Raw genomic sequence first — 23,035 nt, 5'->3', positions numbered from 1 at the left:
AGGCACGGTTTTAAGCGCTCGTGGCTACAGTGCCAACGTAAGATAAAAAGCTTAAAACACAAATACAAAGCAAAACACTGTATAATTTAATTTTCATCTGCATCAATTGTATTTCGTGCTGTTTTACTTCCTTTTCCGGGTCAGAACGTCTACATTTGGTAGTTTCAGCAGTGTAGTGTAAATGCAAAAATCGGATATACGGGTCACTTATAAAAGATGATCGTCAAAATAATCGGATATACTCAGAAAATCAGTTTTGGGCATCAAGACCTGCAGGGTAAATGCAGCCTATGAGATAGGCCCAAACAAACTTGTTTGAAAACAGGAATGCTGCAGTGTTGTCACATGTTTTCTACCTAAAAAAAAAAAAAAGATGAGTCATTAATGACAAATTTTAAAGATCACATATTCACTGTATACTTTGCTTCCTCCCTTTTTCCATACGTGTATAATCTTTAAGGATGATTGTTGTAGTCAATTTTTTTTTAGGAAGTACTTTGTTCCGTTTTATCTGTCAAATGATATTTTGATGAAATAGCAGTCAGTACATGTGTTTATTAGATTATTTCACATACTTTGAAAGAAGTGTGTGCTTTTGGTCATATAAATCTCATATCTTTAATATTTACAGTTCACAGTTTTTAATGACCTATTACAGGATGCATACGTTTCTTTAGAGTGCAAATTGTGACTTTCTAATGTCACACACTGTAGTAAATAGTTTCGTTCTTGGAATTGCATGACATGTTTTTGTTTCTGTCTGTGTGATCTTCAGGTCATGAGCTCCACGAACGGAGAGCTGAACACAGACGACCCGACCGCAGGACACTCCAACGCTCCCATCACTGCACCCGCTGAAGTAGAGGTGGCAGACGACACAAAGTAAGTTTATTATCACTAGAAGTCCCCCAGTGATGTTCCTAAAATAACAGATCAGTTTTCATTCGGTTACAAAAATAATATTCTGAGTGTAAAACTCTTTGTATACAAATGACATGACATAATGCATCATTAATTGCTGACACTCTTTCACTCATTACATTATTTGTTTAATATAATCCCTGTATGTGGGTTGTGATGAATTATAACAGACCAATTAATCCCTGTAAAATCATCTCTGCCATCTTTATTACCGTTGATTGTCACTGCTCATTTGCATAAATGTTTCAATGCTGGATATGCCAACTTTGCATCTTTGTAGCTCTTAAATTCTAATTGAAAATAAATGATTTATAAATTGCAAAGTTTGTCTCTGCAAATTGCTATATGAATGTCCCTTTACTGCTTTAATGTCTGTAGTAAATTTTGTTCTGATTTTCTTTTAGGTGCTGTTGTTTTTTTAAGAGAAGAAAGAGGAAAGCTCTTCAGAGGCACAAGTGAAGCGCGCTCTTTGAAAAGAACTTGAAACATTCTGGTCACTGTTAAGTTTGAAATGCAAGCAAATACACAGATCTCTCTTTCACTGTCTTTCTCTCTGTCTCTCTCTGTCCCCATCACACTTTCTTTCATAGATGCTTCACCTCTTAATGGAGTGCAAAGGAATGATGTTGACTGTCCAACAGACTCTGGTTCCTTCAAAAAAAAAAAAAAAAAAGAGAGAGCATAATGAAGATGCATAAAACGATGTGTAAAAAAAAAAAAGAAATCTCACATAAACACAAAAAGTTAAAATTAATTGATGATATAAGACCACAGTGTGTGAAAAGATGCTGTTTGAAACAGTTGGTGTATACTAGCTTTCATGCAGAACGTTTATTGTTCGTTGGTCAGGGGATGTTACATCAGTGAACAAATGATTTAAGTTTTCTTAGAAATAGATCTTATTTGTGATTTAAAAAACGTGAGGGCAGGAATCCTCTGTACTGGGAACGATACCCACCAAATTACAAAATAACAGGACACATTTCATCTCAACCTGACTCTGGAGTCCTTTTTTCCCCCCTGTAATTTAATTTTTTTGTTTTTTTTTATTATTATTATTATTACTGAAAGGAATCCTTGGGTTGTAAAGCAGTTTTAGTGTCCTGAAAATGCTTTCTTTTTATCCTTTTAAAAATATATATAAATTCTTCAATTTTTTTTCTGTTATTGTGGACTCTGTAGCACAGTTACTGGCCTCAGGTACTGTGGGGGATCGAGAGATAAATGGATATTATTCTCTTGTCATTGTTGTTATTGCACTTTTTGGAAAAAAAGAGAGAGAAGACAACAAAGTGGGCTTGAAATGAAACAAGACAACCGACAGACTATATAAACTGATGTGGGAGAGCATCCCGCACAGGGCTGATATCTGTTCAAGGACCGTTTAAAGAAAAGAAGACAAATATGTTCGTTTTATTTCTCACATCAAAGTTTATTTACCAGGAAATCATAGTTTGTGCCTTTCCAAGTAAAATGTTTAAAATTTAAGCAAGTGTCCTGTACTGTTATTTTTTGATTGCATTTGTTTATTTTCATATGTTTGATGGTTATGACTGTTGTTGTAGAATCTGTGTTTTGGATGGTTCCTGTGTTATCACAGGGACTTTGAAAAAGAAAAAAAGTGAGAACTCAGAAAAGTGCTTTTCCACTGTTCCCGTGTCCAGTTCCAGTGTGCTTTACAACACTCGACACTTAATGCTATTGTACTTTATGTGAGGCTTGCAAGCAGCTGCTCGGCCATGGAAACCCATTTCATAAAGCCTCCTCCACAGGGTTTCTATGCTGATATTAATACCAGTGGAAGTTTGTAACTCTGCAGCTATGGAGTCAGCAAAGCATTGTTGACTTTTACACACCACGCGCCTCAGAACTCTGTGACTTAACATGGTCTCATGCTTCATTGCTGTGTTGCTGCTGTTCTTAAACACTTCTGCTTTCCAAATATACCACTTGCATTTGACCGTGAGATATCTAGCACAGATGAGCTCTTCAGAACAGCACATTTCTTTTACAAATATTTGTAAATGGAGACTGCAAGCTGGCTACATGGTTAGTTTTATATACCTATGGCAGTGGATCTGATTGAAACGCATGGATTCTATAATTATGAGATGTGTCCCAAATACGTTTGTCTATATAGTGTGTGTGTGTGTGTGTATAAGACAAAAGTAATTAAGATTTAATTAAAAGTTATTAGGATTCAATTAGGATTAAATTGCAATTCATAAGCTGCTGACTCGTTCATTTACCTGCTGGTCATTCGTATCAGACCCATTTAGTACTTGGTGTGTTTTAAACGCTCGGTGTGACGTCATCATTATGATGAACGTCGTATGGCCAAGTGTCAGGGGTATTGTCACATGTCACATGACCGTATGTTCAGAGTCATCTGTGTGCATCAGAGCTTGTGAGGGTTAAAAAAAGACCAGTTATCAGGCGATCGGTTTAGTCATTTATTAATACATTAGGGTTAATAGATCCCGCGTTTTTATTTTAGGAACACTAAACCGAACCGTCTGTTTCAAACTAGAAAAACATTTGAAGTTGTAGATGTCCATTGTAAAATAATATCACTTGTTACGTTCTAAAGATTTTTACTGGTACTCGCAGAACAAAAGCTGATGTTGTTTTACTAAAACTTTTTGATTGCTTCTTGTGTCAAACCTTGACTTAACAAAAGCGCGCCTAGCAAAGCTCAAGCAACCACCTAATGGCCTAATGTATTAGAAATATTTAAATGGATTGAATTATGTTTATTGATTTTATTTATTTATTTTTGCACTTGATTATATATGTTAACTTCTTAAGATTTGCTTGCTCCCAGAACTTACCTTTAAATTTAAGTTCCGATAATGTTTTCGTTTACAGAGTCAGGGTTGACGCTGGTGGCTTTTCCTTTCCTCTTTTAAAAGAGGGCATGTGCTGTATATTAAAATCATGCCATAGTAACATCCCCTTTCCCTGGACAGCGTGGGTGTGAGATGGAGAATTAAAACCGAAAACGGGCACTGCTGGATGCAAACAATCAGTGACAGCAGCCATTTCACTTTTACTTCAGTCCTAAAGCATCATCCTGATCCTTTTCAATGGGATTCAGGGTTCAGTTCTGTTCATTTTGTCTCATTGGTAGCTGCGTTTAAGAGAGTCGCTCTTTCTTTACCGTTTCCTTCATTCACGATGTCCGATCAGCCGGTAACTTTACCCGTGTGCAGGCGCCTGACGTACGCCGTTGGACATTTCTTCAACGACCTCTGCGCGTCGATGTGGTTCACGTATTTACTGGTGTATTATCACTCGGTTCTCGGCTTCAGGGACACGAGCGCAGGTGCGCTGCTGCTGGTCGGTCAGATCGCGGACGGGATCTGCACTCCGCTCGTCGGTTACGAATCCGATCGGACGTCAGGATGTGGGAAGTATGGGAAAAGAAAGACCTGGCATTTAGTGGGTAAGAGTGTGAATTCAAACTTGCTGCTGTGTTTGAAACTAAAATAAGTGAACCGTTTCGATTGGTGTGTGTGGAGGAACGCGTGTTCTGATTTATTTCTTGAATTTTTTTACTCCCATAGGATAAATTCCATCGGATTACTGTTAAAAATAAAAGCAAGCTGCCGTGGTGCTTTCCAATAATCTGTAGGAGGGGTATTCCGCATAAACCCCATTAAAAAACCCTGCAAACTACCGCTAAGAATTAAGAGCAGACGGATGATTCATATTCAAAGCAAACGGGGAAATCAGACGGAAGCTCGTCATCTGTAGTCAGGGAACTGTCTGATGCACTTTCCACGAATAGGCTACAAAATAAAGCTTTGAAACTTAAAAAAAAGGAAATGTTTCCCAAATAAATTGATCGTTGATTTCAGAAACTCAAACTAAATTTTGTTTCTATTCATTGTGTATGTGGTATGTTATTCGTGTGTTTGGCGTTATACATCAACAGGCAAATATTTTAAGATGACAAAAATTATAAAAATGTAAGACTGGGGAAACAGGTTTGCAAATTTAGCCTTAAGAGGTCACTTAGTTGCAGCACCACTAGTTTGAAACAAAGGGTTGGGTTATAGTTATAAATACTTTACCACTTTATTAAATATATTTACCATGAATTAAAGAAAGATTTTTGTTTGCATCTTTGTTTTTCTCCCAATAACTTGGGTAACAGGCACTGCAAATGCAGCCAACACAAATTGTGTCAAACTTGGCAAAGTGAATTGTGTCATGCTGCAGAAAAGGTCCAAATGATGTCACTTCCTGACTGTCATCATTACACAACACTAACTCTTCAGTTTACTGTCCATTTCCTCCCAGGAACAATAAGCGTGTTTGCCTCCTTTCCCTTCATATTCAATCCCTGCATTGGATGTGGTGAGAAAACCCCACAGACTGCAGGATTGATCTATGCCATCCCATTCATCATTATCTTCCAATTCGGCTGGGCTGCTACCCAGATATCCCACCTGTCGCTCATTCCTGAACTGGTCACATGTGAGCACGCCAAAGTGGAACTAACATCATACAGGTACAGTATCACTGCCTCCTCAAGTCAAATAACCAGTGAAGAGCAATAATGTTGCCAAACTTTAAGATCTTAAGATCAGTGATGCTATTAGCAACTTTTGTCTTGGAAACATAAACAGGAAAAAAACTAAAATGGTTTTCTCATTTTAAAGTTGGAATGCAATTTAAAAAGAAAACACCCTAGCTATTAAAAAAAAAATCATGTTATCTTATTGTTTTGGACAATTTGTCCAAAACATTAGTCTACTGTAATGCTGCCCATTTCTTACAAGAACCAAGTTCCTGCCTACATTTTTCTTTTTCAATAATCTGCTACACTTCAAACTATGTCAGAATACGGAAGAATAACCACTAACGTATATTTCATTGTACTTTAAATGAAACTTTTGCTTTCATGGAAGTCATTTTATTGAACATTGTTACTGATATACTTAAAACTGTTTACTTTCTTTAACAGGTATGCTTTTACAGTGGTGGCAAACATTGCAGTGTATGCTGTGGCATGGCTCTTGTTCCACTTCCAATCCCAACATACAGAAGATCCATCGATTTCCCAGAGTCTGGGCTGGGTTGATGTTCTCACCTTCAGAGTGTGTAAATGCAAATATACACCCAATTTAGAGATCAATTCAAAAGATTTAGTATACAATTTCAATCAAGCTGAAAACGGTCAATCAGAGTTAAAGAGTTTTTCCACCGCAAAATAAAAATTCTGTCTTTCCAAACCTGTATGACTTTTTTTCTTCTTTTGAAAATAATAAAAGAAGATATCGATTCTGAAAATAATTAAAGAAGATCTTTTGAAGAATTTTGGTAACAAGTTTCAGTTCCCATTCATATGGACAAAAAATACAATGGAAATCAATAGGAACAGAAACTGTTTGTTTACAAGCATTCTTCAAAATATCATCTACTGCTTACTTTCTTTGTAAAATCTGCTTTATCTTTGTTTGTGACAGTATCTGGCACTCATAATATGGGCCATCGGTACTGTTACCGCTGTCATCTTTCACCTGGGCACTAAGGAAGGAGGAGTCCAGTCTCAGGAGAGTGAAGAGACGGAGGAATCTCAGCCTTCAATCCCCGGCTATTCCCAGATCTCTGGACGCCTGCTACTGTGGAAACACTGGCTCACTGAGCCTGCCTTTTATCAGGTGTCCTCATAGAGATCTGAACAACAGACACACAAAAAGTGTTTATTATGTACATTACAAACAAGTAAAAATCCATCCAATAATGAAATGTCACAGTATTCTGTTTAAAAACAACAATAAAGTTCATTTTTTCCCTACTCCAGGTAGCAGTACAATATATGTGCACAAGACTGATTGTAAATTTGTCCCAAACATACATCCCAATGTATCTGACAAACTCCTTATCACTTCCAAAGGTGAGAAACATGACACTTACCAATACAAAATCAAAGTTTTTTGGGTAACCATGAGAATGTTAAAGGGATAGTTCACCTAAAAAGAAACAAATTGAAACTAAAATATAAAACTAAATATCTAAAAAATGTCATTTTAAAATAGGAATAAACACTATCATGGTATATAAATAGCTGTAGAACACTGAAGATGTTTTTGACCACGCAGTGAAAGCCAAAAGGATCCAATGGAACAATGGAGCGCATTGACTTTCATTGCTTATACTAAGATACTGATATTAACATAGTGTATTTGTACTTTTAATTACAATACCACCAATGTTTACAGTGAAGCTGGTTTGGCCAGGATTAAACGGGCACAATAAAGCAGATGTAAAATTGAGCAAAATATTCTCTTTTTTTGCAGAACTACATTGCAACTGTTCCCCTGGTCATGTACGTCAGTGGGTTTGTGTCTTCTCTAGTTATGAAGCCTGTTAACAAATGGATCGGCTCCTCTGTAAGTTTTCATAGTTTCACTCACTGATTCAACATACTGTGACCTAATATTCCTCATCTTTCATTTTTGCCTTTGCAGATGGCCTATTTTGTAGGTCTTGTGCCCATAATGGTGTTTTCCTTTTGGGTTTTGGTGGACATAAACATGGGTACACGGGTTTATGGAGCTGCTGTGCTGCTGGGAGCTGGATCTGCTGTCATTCTGGTCATGTCACTGTCCATGACTGCCAAACTCATCGACGATCAAAGAGTATGTGATGATATCAAGTGATAACTCATAAACCTATTTTTGAGGGGCTTTGCACACATCAGATGCAATTTATGCAAGTCAAAATAAAATATGCAGGGGCAATGAAAATGGTTGCAAAAATGACAAAAACATTTCTGACAGTCATTTAAAATCTAAAATCAGTCAGACTTTGTGTTTGTACACATGTGGTTTCGTCAGATATTATCTCTTTGCCAAACACAATGTTCACCAGCGTTTCTTTTGCAGCAATGAGCACAGCACAAGCAGTAATGTCCATTTAGCAAACAAATGACTCTTATGAACGATTTTTAAAGTAACAGTTCCCCCCAAAATGAAAATTTAGCATTACATCACTTGTTTACCAATGGATCCACTGCAGTGAATGGGTGCCATCAGTTTAAGAGTTCAAACAGCTGATAAAAATATCTCATTGATCCACAAGTAATCTACATGACTGCAGTCCATCAATTAACATCTTATTGTAAAGTGAAAAATTGCATGCTTTCGAGATACAAATCCAACATTAAATGTTTAGGGAGTCTTCACTTATAAACAGTGCTTTATCTCTGCATATGTCTCTCCTGATTCAGACAAGATGACTTTTTCACTGGAAAAAGCAATATTATGGATAGAGGATTATATATATATACGAGTGTGAAGCGGCTGGGATGAGAATCAGCACCTCCAAATCCGAGGCCATGGTCCTCAGTCGGAAAAGGGTGGCTTGCCCACTCCAGGTTGGTGGAGAGTTCCTGCCTCAAGTGGAGGAGTTTAAGTATCTTGGGGTCTTGTTCACGAGTGAGGGAAGGATGGAACGGGAGATTGACAGACGGATCGGTGCAGCTTCTGCAGTAATGCGGTCGATGTACCGGTCTGTCGTGGTGAAGAAAGAGCTGAGCCGCAAGGCGAAGCTCTCGATTTACCGGTCAATCTACGTTCCTACTCTCACCTATGGTCATGAGCTTTGGGTCATGACCGAAAGGACAAGATCCCGGATACAGGCGGCCGAAATGAGCTTTCTCCGCAGGGTGGCTGGGCGATCCCTTAGAGATAGGGTGAGAAGCTCAGTCACCCGGGAGGAGCTCAGAGTAGAGCCGCTGCTCCTCCACATCGAGAGGGGTCAGCTGAGGTGGCTCGGGCATCTGTTCCGGATGCCTCCTGGACGCCTTCCCGGGAAGGTGTTCCGGGCGCGTCCCACTGGGAGGAGACCCCGGGGAAGACCTAGGACACGCTGGAGAGACTATGTCTCCCGGCTGGCCTGGGAACGCCTCGGTGTCCCCCCAGAAGAGCTGGAGGAAGTGTCTAGGGAGAGGGAAGTCTGGGGTTCTCTGCTTAGACTGCTGCCCCCGCGACCCGGCCCCGGATAAGCGGAAGAAGATGGATGGATGGATGGATGGATATATATATATATATATATATATATAATCCTCCAGACAGAAAATTAACACACACACACACACACATATATATATAAATTTTCTGTCTGGAGCCCTAAAGGAACCACTTCAGAACTACTTTTCAATAATGCTAATGAAAATCTTTCTTTTAACAGCAAAGTGGTGCTTTTGTGTACGGTGCAATGAGCTTCACTGATAAGGTGGCAAATGGAGTTGGAGTGATGATAATACAGGCTTTACATCCCTGTCAGTGAGTACAACCAGCATCTCCATTCCACTTTAATTCCATCTCCATTCCAATTCCTGGCTCCTGACAGTAGTGGCTGGGAATGTAGATTCTTTAAATACCCTGCTTTTCTACAAATACAATCTTAAATGCACAGTGGCTATGATTATCTACTGGTCTCATTGTAGGACAGATGTTCACTGGCTGTTGTAATGTGTGTGCTGCAGTGTGCCTGTGTGTATTCAGTAGTGTGTGTATATAGTCTGTGAAAGTGTAACTCTTTGTTGTCTCATGTTTTATATAGATTACTCAGATTATTTTGCGCTTTCTTTACAGAACACTGGACTCCGACTGCAAATGGTTTTACCGCACTGTCATGGTGATTGTCACCGGCGGTGTGGCTGGCGTTGCTGCACTCTGTCTCTCTTCCCTTCTCATCTGGCCCATCGCAATTCGCCGACGTGAGTCCTGGAAATTTTGAAACCTTTAAAAAATACATTGTTGTTAAACCACTTAAATCTTTCCCAGCCTATAATGGTGTATTATGATGGCTTGGTAACACACATTTTAACACACGCTGCTGATGTTTGCTCTACATTAAAAGGGGAAATAGATTTCTAGAGGAAATACCACGGTGAAAGAGAAATTCTGTGGTTAAAATGATATTTTAATGGTTCTTTGAAAAATACTATGGTACTTCATTATGATGCTGGTATTAAATTGTAATTACTATTTAAACTGACAGTCCTCATGTTCAGTTTTTTTTTTAAATGAGACCATATGAACCATATAAAGACAGCATGATGATTTAAAGACAACATTTAAAAAAAATAAAAAGACTAAACAAATAATTTAAAAAAAAAACTGAAATTTGTACTATTTTTAGAGTAACTTTATGAGGTAAAACATTTTGAAACTCAATCTAAAGCACCATTTAAAAAATGAATTTGTTTAATATGTTAATTTAGCATGTTAAAATACATTTTGTAAAACCTTTTGCTTTTCTTTCTCATGGTTGGCTGGAATTTTACAATAACAATGTATGCTCAATTGTAGCATTTATATAAGCTTTTTATCTGTAAATATACTTATTCAAATAATTTCCTTGTATAAATCCTTCACTGCCTCCTCAGGTCTCGCGGTCATCAGAGGGCTGATGGGTACATATGACGATGAGACAAACAGCCGTGAGATCAATGGTATACTGAACTGACAGGTGAAAACACTCAACATTCTGTGAAAGACTGGGCCGCTCTGCAGAGGAAACACCGTGTTTCCTTTTGTAACTAACCAGGAACAAGGAAGAGAAAACAATTGCTGCGCTCTGGTCACGAGTGCTTGTCTCAGCACTTCGGAGATACTTGTTCTTACACTGTCAACAGGCTCTTTATGTGACGTTTTAAAATATGAACTCCGGTCTGTCACATGGAATGACAACTCGAACAGGACAACAATGATAAAACACATTCAAAAGGAGGAAGTTACTCTGCTGAAAATTTCCCAAACTTTTTTGAGTATTCCACTGGAAATGAAAAACATGTCTGTATGATAACTTTGTAAAGTGCATTTTGAATATGATACAGAAACTGGCCATTCTTTAAAGTTTTGCAGATGCTTTTATGCAAAGTGTCTGGCTGTAAGGTTGGAATAGCACAAATATTTTTGCAGTAAAGCTTGTTCAGGCGGTTGTGCCTGTACTGTTTTGAAGTGGTACACGTGTTACTTGTTGACTTTTTTTTTTTTTTTTTTAATAAAACGTTTAAAGTTTTTGGGATGGTGTCATTCCATTTCCTGTTGTCAGTGGTTCTGCATTTACATTCTATGGACCTGAACAAAAAGAATCTTCAATTAATTTACTGACACAACCATTTTCAAGTTGTTTACTGCTCTGCCTAGAGAAAACTAGCTAGTCGGCCACATTAATACATCTTTGACGCTTTGAGTTCACCTGTAGCTGTTACAGGGCAGTTATTTTTTTTATCCACTAGAGGGAGACATGTTAAGGAGCTTCGTGGCCCTGCAGTGGATTTAAGAAATTCACAAAGTAAAAAAAAAGAACTTCATCCATCATGTTCGACATCCAACTTATGTGTGCCCATTAATTATTATTATTAATTATTATTAATTTAACTCTAATCATAAAAAGAAGACTAACATTTATTACTGTTGTAAATTACAATTGTACTGTAAAATAAAAAATGAATATTTTATCAATATTTTTGTAAGCCAACAAAAAACTATCTACTTGAAATACCCCTAAGATTTTATTAATAATTTAACAGCGAATTTATATTAATATACATAATTATTGCTGATTCTGATGTGTTTATAAGCTCTATAAAAATAAAGAGTGAAATTTAGTACTGTTGTAAATTACAATTGTACTATCAAAAACAAAAAAATAAATTACATAATTTACTTTTTTGAAACTACAAGTTACAATACTGATATTTATGTCTTAATATTTCAAGCTTTTACTTTGGCAGAATACTAATGGAATGCTTCAATATCCTCAAAAATACTGTAAATTATTATGCAAACAAATATGTATGCGAAAGCTGATTAATTGTGCATCCCCATTTTTATTTTTTTTACTTGATTTAATTAATTATCCATTTCATCAACTTTCAAACACCCCGCAGTTTCCATTTGAGAAACTCTTTTACAATTGCACAAAATAATTAAAAGGGCAGGATCTATACGGTGTTTGTTGGGGTTATGGCACACTGACTCTATCATACAAATAAAAAAAGTTGAGACACAGATGTTTTTGAAGATTACAGCCCTGCTTCCCTCCTGGAGCTCTGCTTATAGTCCATCAATGCCATCCCTCCGTCATACCTGAATACACCCGGGTCATAATACTGGGTGGCATTGCCATTTGAAATCCATTTCTGAAACACAAGTAGCAGAAACAAATGCAAATTCACCCTTTAATTAAAGCAGAGCTGCCTGACTCCTGGGTATCAGCCCACGGTGTGCCAGCAGCAATACCCCCCTTGCAGTCTTTGAACATGCTGCTGTGGGTAATTTGAGGGGCAGGCGTCATCTCCGCCTGTTAGTGTGACCACTAATTGGAGTCTGGACCATGGCCTGTACTTGGATGGAGGCAGAGTGGTGTGAATGATATAAGGTTACATCGTGAAGGGAGCAGAGGTAGGGGACAGCCACCCAAGAATACTGGGGTTGCTGTATGGAGGGATTCAGAGAGGTCAGGCAAATCACACACAAGCTGCCAAATCCTTTACTTTATATACTTTTATAGACCGCTCATTATAAGTGTGGTAAGAGTCATTTAGTTTTCCAACAGCATTTAAATGAGACTGATGATGAATATAAAGCTATTGACATTTTGAACTGGGATATATAGGATGACTTTTGCATCTCAAATAAAAATGACATTTTAAGTCAGTATAGCTGAAAGTTGGATAGAAATTTGTTTTGAGGGGACCAGAGTTGTTTGGCACACTTTTCTGAATATCTTTAGTGGAACTAACATTATGAATTTGCCTGGAATATGATGGTCACTATGGTAATGTTTGAGAGCAAGTCTTTGAACATGAGAACGTCTTCATGTTGTGCGGATTTGGATGGACAGGAGGTCATCGTCTATCATATTCTCCTTTCAAGCTGGACTTTACCCAAAAACTGTCCTCTAGTGCTTTTCAGATTACAACTAGCATGCCATACTCGCGTATAAACAGAAACTTGACATTTAGCGCTGCTGTGGCACAACAGCATGCTGACCATTTGAACTCTATTTAAAACACAGTTTTTCATTTGGGTTGTTTTAGTGTTCGTCGTTCTTTGTTTTCATATCGATATTCCAGTAAATGTATGATTTATTTTCTTCCCATGGCTGAAAATGATATGTAACCAAATCTATTTAATTCCTCCCAGGAAGCTTGAGCGACATTTTGCCTTGTGTGAAATGCCAAGTTCAGTGTCCCAATGGACTCACAATGCACTTCGTTGTAAAATAAAATATAGCAAAGAATATTTTATCATTTATTTACTATTAAATCGATAAAAAGCAACTTAATTATTTTTTTCGCTAACAGATGTTGCACGAGACATGCGTCACTGGAAGGTCACTGAAAAACAGTTGATAATCAAGATTTATATAGAGTGAACATGAATTATAGAGTAAATGCTGAAGATACTACATCTGAAATTCATTAGTGTGTACAGTTGTACAATTAGCAGATGACTCATGGGTACAGGAAGCTTGACAGACTGCACCGCATGAATATTGTTGGAATGGTAAGTATTGCTCATCAACCAGGTGAGACTCAAACCCACAATCCTTGTCCATTATGCCCCTGGAACTAGGCTTTCAGTATGCAAACAAATAATGTAAAATCCACCATATCCACCATATTTACAAGTTTGCTTATATCATCTCTTTCAAAAATCATTTATAAAGGCTATTTGTCTTGGCTGGGGGAATATGTGGGCATTTGATGGGTCCTTGAGAGTGACTTTGCAGTTCCACCACACACCCTCCTTCAAAAATCATGAAAAACCTTTAAGAGAAGGCAATTAGAGAGAGAGAAAGAGAAAAGGTTACTGGCAGAGATCATGTGATTATTGTCAGAATAAGGATAGATCACGAATCATTGTGGATGACCAAAGAATGTACAAGAGTGAGGTTTCCAGCCCCCAGCTGGGATGGAGGCCTTGCTTGAACCTGCTGGAACTGGATTCGAATATGTCTGCTGCATCAGCTGCTGTTCTGACTTACAGTGCTGCTTTTTAATCGACAGACCTCAATCGCCATGATCGTAGCAGAAGCTTATGTGCCATGACAGATCATTTGTAAACAAGCAGGGCCAAAGTCATCAATGACAGCAATGCATAAACAACATCAGCATTTAGCCAAATCTGATGCAGTGACTAAAGCTGTCCACACTATCATTTAGGTTAGTCAAAATGATATTCTTGTCTGAGGTTTGCTCTTTGTCTATTGTCATTCCCTTTTCTAAAGTCAAAGAGTGAGTTTGGTTCATGTGGTTCGTTTTAGCATCACAGAAAGCTCTGTTTTCTCCTGCAAGCTGGATGCGAGTTGAAGTGTCTGACCCAATATCCTGTCCTTACAGAATTGTGGTTGGCCAACTGCCCTCTGAGTCTGGCTGGAATATAAGTCAGTAGTATTATTATGTACTTTGGAGACCAACAAGCCTCTATAAAAACAAGTTATTTGTTGCTCCAAATTGAACACCGTGAGGTTTCCCATTTTTGAGTCTCAAACTTAAACAATACAGTACACGTATTATTATTCAGTAGGTAGTTCTAATTCTCAAATATGATTGGCTGAGCAGCATTTTAAAGTGTTGATAGAATCCATCAGCACTGGGAGTTTTCCTTGTTTATATCCAGCGGTGTATAAAGTACCTGAAAGACATGTAAAAATACAGATACAGTATCTTACTAGAAAATTACTTTGGAAGAAGTTGAAGTCACTGTTTAGTATATTACTTGAGTAAAAGTTCCAAAGTATGTGATATTTATTGTACTTAAGTACAATAAAATTTAACTCACAATTAAATGCAAAATAGAAAAGAAGCAAATAAATACATTATATAATATATATATATATATATATATATATATATATATATATATATATATATATATATATATATGTGTGTGTGTGTGTGTGTGTGTTCAGTTTGAACTATTTCTGTATTTTTGAGTAAGAATAAGAAGCACTTCTTTCGATACTTAGTGTCTTCATTCCAACATAAGAAAACACTGAATACTGATATTTTAAATAATTTAAAACATGAAAGAAAGAAAAAGTAGAAATGTGAAATTAAAACCGTAAGTAGTTGACAGCAAGTGAATGTTAATGAGTGCTAATGCTAATGCTAATGCTAATTCAGAAACTAAGCATTTGACTGTGTTAATGAGTGAATCACTGAATCACCAATTCGTTCAAAAAGCTGATTCATTCAACAAGTAAACACCGTCCATTGCTCAGAAATGCAAAACAGTGCCCTGATCTGTTTGGAACTATTTTCCTTAGCAAAACTGAGCAAAACAATCAATATTATATCTAAAATATAAGTCTTATTGCTTTACTGAATTGTATAAAATGAATATTAAATGTGTTCATGCTGATATCTGGATAAAAACAGTACTCTTTGTGTGATGTAGATTAGGTTAACTAGGCCTACATTAAACTATATAAATATAAGAAACATACAGAAGCATTTTTGCAGTCTAAAATTTAGAATGCCTGTAATTTTGAGTTTTAATAGACTAATAAATCAATGTGCATGCACTCTGTGTATGATGTGGTGATATAGCCTACTTGATAAAGTCAGGGGCCTGTACCATGAAGCTAGATTAGCTGGCTAGCTAGGTAAGTTTCAGGTTAGTTTGCACCAATCTTGGGTTTTGGGTACCACGTAAGTGGCTTGGCTTTTAGGGGCATTCATTGCCATAGTAACTTACACTCCACGGCTAACCTTCTCCGGGTTAGAGTTCTCAAACTGAAGGTGGACCAATCAGATGTGAGAGAAGTGACACATGTCTGACACAAAGTCACTCCAGTTTATCTTGCTCCAAATTAAAGGTCACTAATGTTAAAAAAAATAGAAAAAGTCTAACTTTAATAATAATTACTGAGTAATTTATGATTTATATCATTATTGTGATTCGTATTATTATTATTATTATTATTGGTACAGGCCCCAGATTGCACATCATTACAACAACACTTACCATATTATCGCAGATGATGCTGTATTGCAGACCCCTGACTGGACTTGAGTGGGAAATAATTAATCCGCGGTTGTGTGCTGCGCTCACTTGTTTGTACAAGAGCAAAGGTGTTTTTTTAGGAGTTTTAAAGGGTTGGTTCACCCAGATAGCAAAATTATGTCATTAATAACTTACCCTCATGTTGTTCCAAATCCGTAAGACCTCCTTTTATCTTCGGAACACAGTTTAAGATATTTTAGATTTAGTCCGAGAGCTCTCAGTCCCTCCATTGAAGCTGTGTGTACAGTATACTGTTCATGTCCAGAAAGGTAAGAAAAACATCATCAAAGTCCATGTGACATCAGAGGGTCGGTTAGAATTTTTTGAAGCATCGGAAATACATTTTGGTCCAAAAATAGCAAAAATGACGACTTTATTCAGCATTGTCTTCTCTTCCGTGTCTGTTGTGAGAGAGAGTTCAAAACAAAGCACGAACTTTGCAAAACTAATCGTTCGATGTAACCGGATCTTTTTGATAACGAACAATAGACTGACTCATTCACGAGTCAAGAACCGGTTGCATCGGTTTTCAGATCACCAGTAGTTCTTTTGGACAGTTCGATTCAATAAACCGGTTGAGTGTGTCTGTGTGTTCCAGACTGTCTTTTCATAACTTGTGGGTATTTTTCTGGCAGTTACATCCGTAGGTCCAGACTTACAAGTGAGTGACTGTATGAGAAAATTTAATTAAATAATTAAATGAATTATTCATTCAACTGATTCGTTCAAAACAATGCTTTATTCAGGAATGAATCAAGTGGCTCATTATGTACGAGTCATTAAATCATTCATTCTACCGATTCGTTCAGAAACACTGAGTCATTCAGGAAATAAACACCACTAGTGTGTGTTGGTGAAACCGTTCTTTCTGTTGTGGCTTTGTTCTATTTATGTTAGCAGAGCAAAGCAGACAAAGTGATAGTGGCAGTATAATACGTATATCACTCAATATTTAAAGGTGCACCCAGCGATTTCTGCCAAACAATGTTGATATTTGAAAGCACCAAAACAAACACGCCCATACCCCAACAGGACCTCGCCCTCATTTTGAAATCTCCGCCCCACACGTACGTACACAACCATGGCAACAACGATCACTGAAACTAGTGAAGATGACACACAAGCATATTCAAACAATAGCAAACACGGATAAGTTGTGTGAAATGAAGCAAAATCAACGTTACTCACTATCTAGAAAAAACAAGCAACCTCTATTTACGTGGCTCCTACCTCTTGGCTGATCGTAACCCTTCTTTTTAATGTTTTGTTTCTCTGATATTTTCCTTATTTTTTCATCTGCCGTATCTCTCTATCTATAGTTGATCTGCTAATATCCATCCTGTTCTCAAACTGAGCACTCTATTCTCCCTGTCAAGACACGCCCCCTTACTTCTGATTGGCTACAACTGGACTCGGTCAGACGCTGTGGTCAAAGCGTTTTTCAAAAATTGGTTTGTGCACCTTTAATTGTTGTAACCAGTAAAATAATTTTGTCCTGCCAAAAGCAAATAGACCTTATAATCAAAAAATCTGTATCCCCCTTATTTTGCTTTTTTTTCTGTGAATTACTTATTTATTAGGCGTTATAGGCAAAAAAACAGAAGAAAGTTGTGCAGTAAGACTATTTGCGATACAAACTAGTGTGTTTATAGTTACGACAATGCAATAAAATTATCAGAGCTGGGTAGATTACTTACAATTTACTGTACAAATTACAGTAGTCTGTTTCTGATTCCAAATTACATGACTAAAATAATAATTAGTAATGTAATCCATTACATTACACATTTTAGGTAATATAATCAGACTACTTTTTGATTCCTTTTAGATTACTTTTAATCTAACATGTTTATAACATTGATTTAAATAGGATAATATTGTAATATTAACATAAAAAATAAAAATAAAAAAACATATTCTATTCAGTGTTATTAAAAACATAAAGTGAATTAAGCATTACATTTATTTCAAGGTTTCCCAAACGGGTTCAAGAAGGAACTGCAGGGGCTTTGTGAGTTTAATGAAAAGCAAATAATTAAGTCATTTTAAAATAACATGAAAATATCAATCAAAATAACACTTACTAAAAAAATTAATTTATTTTTTACCTGTTTATCATGTAGGCATGTTTTGAAAAAGAAATGGGTGAATTAATAAATTATGAATTATTTATTGCAATTGTTTGAATATATATATATATATATATATATATATATATATATATATATATACAACCCGAATTCCGGAAAAGTTGGGACGTTTTTTAAATTTTAATAAAATGAAAACTAAAGGAATTTCAAATCACATGAGCCAATATTTTATTCACAATAGAACATAGATAACGTAGCAAATGTTTAAACTGAGAAATTTTACACTTTTATCCACTTAATTAGCTCATTTAAAATTTAATGCCTGCTACAGGTCTCAAAAAAGTTGGCACGGGGGCAACAAATGGCTAAAAAAGCAAGCAGTTTTGAAAAGATTCAGCTGGTAGAACATCTAGTGATTAATTAAGTTAATTGATATCAGGTCTGTAACATGATTAGCTATAAAAGCTTTGTCTTAGAGAAGCAGAGTATCTCAGAAGTAAAGATGGGCAGAGGCTCTCCAATCTGTGAAAGACTGCGTAAAAAAATTTAGGAAAACTTTAAAAACAATGTTCCTCAACGTCAAATTGCAAAGGCTTTGCAAATCTCATCATCTACAGTGCATAACATCATCAAAAGATTCAGAGAAACTGGAGAAATCTCTGTGCATAAGGGACAAGGCCGGAGACCTTTATTGGATGCCCGTGGTCTTCGGGCTCTCAGACGACACTGCATCACTCATCGGCATGATTGTGTCAATGACATTACTAAATGGGCCCAGGAAAACTTTCAGAAACCACTGTCGGTAAACACAATCCGCCGTGCCATCAGCAGATGCCAACTAAAGCTCTATCATGCAAAAAGGAAGCCATATGTGAACATGGTCCAGAAGCGCCGTCGTGTCCTGTGGGCCAAGGCTCATTTAAAATGGACTATTTCAAAGTGGAATAGTGTTTTATGGTCAGACGAGTCCAAATTTGACATTCATGTTGGAAATCACGGACGCCGTGTCCTCCGGGCTAAAGAGGAGGGAGACCTTCCAGCATGTTATCAGCGTTCAGTTCAAAAGCCAGCATCTCTGATGGTATGGGGGTGCATAAGTGCATACGGTATGGGCAGCTTGCATGTTTTGGAAGGCTCTGTGAATGCTGAAAGGTATATAAAGGTTTTAGAGCAACATATGCTTCCCTCCAAACAACGTCTATTTCAGGGAAGGCCTTGTTTATTTCAGCAGGACAAAGCAAAACCACATACTGCAGCTATAACAACAGCATGGCTTCGTTGTAGAAGAGTCCGGGTGCTAACCTGGCCTGCCTGCAGTCCAGATCTTTCACCTATAGAGAACATTTGGCGCATTATTAAACGAAAAATACGTCAAAGACGACCACGAACTCTTCAGCAGCTGGAAATCTATATAAGGCAAGAATGGGACCAAATTCCAACAGCAAAACTCCAGCAACTCATAGCCTCAATGCCCAGACGTCTTCAAACTGTTTTGAAAAGAAAAGGAGATGCTACACCATGGTAAACATGCCCCGTCCCAACTATTTTGAGACCTGTAGCAGAAATCAAAATTGAAATGAGCTCATTTTGTGCATAAAATTGTAAACTTTCTCAGTTTAAACATTTGCTATGTTATCTATGTTCTATTGTGAATAAAATATTGGCTCATGTGATTTGAAAGTCTTTTAGTTTTCATTTTATTAAAATTTAAAAAACGTCCCAACTTTTCCGGAATTCGGGTTGTGTGTGTGTGTGTGTAATCAAGTAATCAATATAAAAATAACTGTACTGTAGTCTGATTATGAGTGTAAAAATGTAATTCATCTAATTATAAGTACTTAATCTTTGGAATCTGATTACATAGTCCAGATCACATGTAATCACTTACCACCCAGCTCTTACCAGTTCGCAATATATATTTACTTCTAGAAAAACTGGAAGCAGAAGACATCAGATGCATTGCACATTTAAAGGTAAGCAAATTTTCCAGGAACCTTTTTGTTATACTGGTTAAAAGTTTCTTCACACCCTGATAGCAATCAATAATTAAAGAGATTGTATCTTCTGTCCCACCTGCTTGTCAACCAATGTATTTGCATACCTACGCGCAGCCAATAGCGAGAGTTTGGGGCGTGGCTACTGCGACGGCTGAGCCGGGTGGTGTTTAGCGGGTGTGGACAAAGAAATTCACATACAAATTCAGTTCAAGCAAAATACAACAACTTGCCAAAATATACAGAGACAGATAACGGGGTAAAACAAGGGTAAAGATGGAGGAATTTAATCAAATGTTTTGGTTTTAATCCAATTGACAAACTTCCAGAGTTACTTCTCAACAGCGCCCATTCTTATGATAGTGCATGAATACTTTGGATGCCTGTCGTCCAGACGGCGACAATAAACGGATGTCCAATTATTTTTCTGATGTAGCTTACTATACACATTTGAGCTACTTCAAACCAGAGCCAGGTGAAAAACAGGGCTCTGCTTCCAACAATAACAGGTGATGTTTTTTCAACGTTTGCTTTGATTCGCCCAGTGTAGACAATCTTTATTTGGTTTTTTAATATTTACTTGCAATTGTATCTCATTTTTAATTATGTGGTTCAAATTTGTTGTATTTTTTCTCGACTTCTAAACATCTCTTAATTTGAATTGAATTACACCATATACCACTTATAACATAATATTTTTGTAGTCACCTACATAGTCACCTTTGCGTAATAATTTACTTGTATTCATATTTTTAATCTCAACAGTGTTTTGGATCTGTGATATAAAGTGTGCGGGGGAACTGTGAGGAGACTTTTGACACTAAGTCCTTTGATGCATGATAAAAACAAAAAAGAAAGAAAAGAAAAGAAAACGAAAAAGCAAGTAAGCCAAACAAACACTGCCCACATATCCCCCACACTCACTCAGCACTCCTGCGGCCAAGCAAGGGCTGGACTTCTCATTGCCATGTGGTTGGTGGAGGTGGGGAGGAGCACATTTAATTTCCACATTCTTTCAGAAATGTTTTTATTATTATTATTATTTTATTATTCTCCCATCAACTAATGTGAATCGAAAGTGATGAAGAAGACAGAATCAGTTTCTACTCTGGTGGTCTTAAAGATGGAGATTCCCTACTAAATGAAGACTGGGCTTCTTCAACCCCTCAACATACAGCCGTACAGATTCTCGTGATTTAACAAGGTCAAAAGGGAAAAGTGATGTTGGATGACATCATCGTGGTCAGGACTCGACGTAGGATTGACTTTATGTTGTTGAAGTGGGTGTGTGAGTCCATGCTGTGCTTGTAAGAAAATAGCATGTTTGAGCGCTGCATGTTCTGTTCTATTCTCATAGGATTTTTGGCATCAGCTCCCAGTTTCTTCATACATGTGCTTTATAAAACCAAAGCAGTGTGGTTTTGTGTGAGTGCGCTTATGTGAGTATGTGTGACTGTTAACACAGCTGGCATTAGCAGGTCTGTCTAGCAGCCCGTGGCGGTGGTGGTGGTGTGGTCTGAGTGTCTCTCAGATGGTCTGCTCAGAGAGTGTGGACTCTTGAGTGGGAACTGTTGTCGAAATCTTAATCCTTTAGGTCTCACCCTCACGCTCTCTCTCTCTCTGTCCCTCTAAACTGTCCAGTCTCTCTCTGTGCCACACAGGGAGGTAAAGATGAGAGCAAGAAAGAGGCAGCTGAGGAGGATTTGCACTTCTGTTCCTCTTGTTTCTCCTGTTTGGCTGAGTTTGGGACTGGTTTGAAAACATCCACATCTCCTTTTCTCTCTCTCTGTCTTGTTTCCTGTATCCGTCTCTCTTTATGGAGCTCCCAAGCATCACACACACGAGTGGCAACACGGCAGAGAACGCTGTGAAATGGCAGCTATGTTATGACATGACAGCTAAGACCTGGTGGATGGTGAGTGGCGTTATTTAACCTAAACAAAACTTCAAATTTTGTGCTTTATCATGTACAACCTGTTGCGGCTTATGCATATATATATATATATTTTTTTTTTTTTTTTTTTTGAATAGCCGTCATGATGTAATTGTTCTGCAGAGTAATTGTTTGAGGGGTCTGAAGTGTTATTTGTAGTGTGGTAAGCAGGTGACCTCAGATGACTTTGGTAATATAGCTGAGCGCTTTTGTTGGTAAGAAGCATAGACATGGTTTCTGGGGATTTTTATTTCGCTTTAGCATGTTTTTTTTAAATGACATGTCATTTGCTATTGTTTTACAAAAATTCTTTGACATTGTAACAAATTTACTGACTTTAATTTTCAGTGGCAATTTTATTTAATGTGAATAAATAAATTAAATTAATTAAACAATATAATACATAGTATCTTATATGTTTTTATAATATATATATATATATATATATATATATATATATATATATATATATATATATTTCAATATTTCAATAAATATAATATAAATATAAATAAATAGTATAACATATATATATATATATTTCCATCACAAATTCACTCCTTTTTACATTCTTTAACTTCTTTCTCTTTATTGTGGAAGACAGAGTAATTTTTTATTTAAAGGTTATCAAATATTTTCTCTTGAATTTGAACGAATTAGCTTTGACTTAATACATACCTGATATAACTGTCCATAGTACTTTTGTTTTAATGTTTCCAAAATGCCATGTGGCATTAACTCATGCTGTTTTGCAGCATGTTTTGAATATGATTTTAAAATATGACAAAATATGTACAGTCTGAGCCTGCTTCTGTTCTACAAGAGGTGATTTTGTTTTCCTCAAATTATTATTAGCACTTGAAGTTGTTTGAACTCTATTCCGTCCACGTGTTTTATTTCACATGCTTTGTGTTTTAGCTTATCTTACCGTCTTCTCTAGAGCTGGAGAGCTCTTTTCTTCTCTCAGCCAGTTTCTGTTGGAATTCTCTTTGTTTGCTCAGTGCTCAAGTCTTCAGTTTTGCTTATTTATTCATCGATAATGGATTGATTCTGTTC

At 36.9% G+C, this 23,035-nt stretch overlaps 2 protein-coding genes and 1 long non-coding RNA gene across 5 annotated transcripts in view; all 3 read left to right on the top strand.

Moving 5' to 3' along the window:
• The window catches only part of csnk1g2b (casein kinase 1, gamma 2b), a 32,436-nt gene extending 30,974 nt beyond the window's left edge, over nt 1-1,462 (top strand). For all 3 annotated transcript variants that reach the window (XM_059503800.1, XM_059503801.1, XM_059503799.1), the window contains 2 exons: nt 776-882; nt 1,326-1,462. In XM_059503800.1, the coding sequence (XP_059359783.1) occupies nt 776-882; nt 1,326-1,380 (162 nt within the window). In that variant the 3' untranslated portion in view covers nt 1,381-1,462. The remainder of the gene's footprint in view (nt 1-775; nt 883-1,325) is intronic.
• Nucleotides 1,463-3,252: 1,790 nt separating this feature from the next.
• On the top strand, nt 3,253-10,419 carry mfsd12b (major facilitator superfamily domain containing 12b). Its single transcript, XM_059503798.1, has 11 exons — nt 3,253-3,641; nt 3,790-4,366; nt 5,227-5,437; nt 5,894-6,026; nt 6,396-6,590; nt 6,734-6,826; nt 7,230-7,322; nt 7,401-7,571; nt 9,124-9,218; nt 9,531-9,655; nt 10,328-10,419. The coding sequence occupies exons 2-11, from the start codon at nt 3,937-3,939 to the stop codon at nt 10,405-10,407; spliced, it is 1,626 nt and encodes a 541-aa protein (XP_059359781.1). The 5' UTR covers nt 3,253-3,641; nt 3,790-3,936; the 3' UTR covers nt 10,408-10,419.
• Nucleotides 10,420-20,178: 9,759 nt separating this feature from the next.
• Nucleotides 20,179-21,176, top strand: LOC132097206 (uncharacterized). Its single transcript, XR_009422689.1, has 3 exons — nt 20,179-20,305; nt 20,392-20,555; nt 20,812-21,176. It is a non-coding gene; the product is annotated as an uncharacterized LOC132097206 (long non-coding RNA).
• The last annotated feature ends 1,859 nt before the right edge of the window (nt 21,177-23,035 follow it).

This window comes from Carassius carassius, chromosome 21, assembly GCF_963082965.1.
Source record: "Carassius carassius chromosome 21, fCarCar2.1, whole genome shotgun sequence".
Classification (NCBI taxonomy): Eukaryota; Metazoa; Chordata; class Actinopteri; order Cypriniformes; family Cyprinidae; genus Carassius; species Carassius carassius.
The sequence above is the reverse complement of the archived record's forward strand: the minus strand, read 5'-3'. Positions and strand labels throughout refer to the sequence as shown.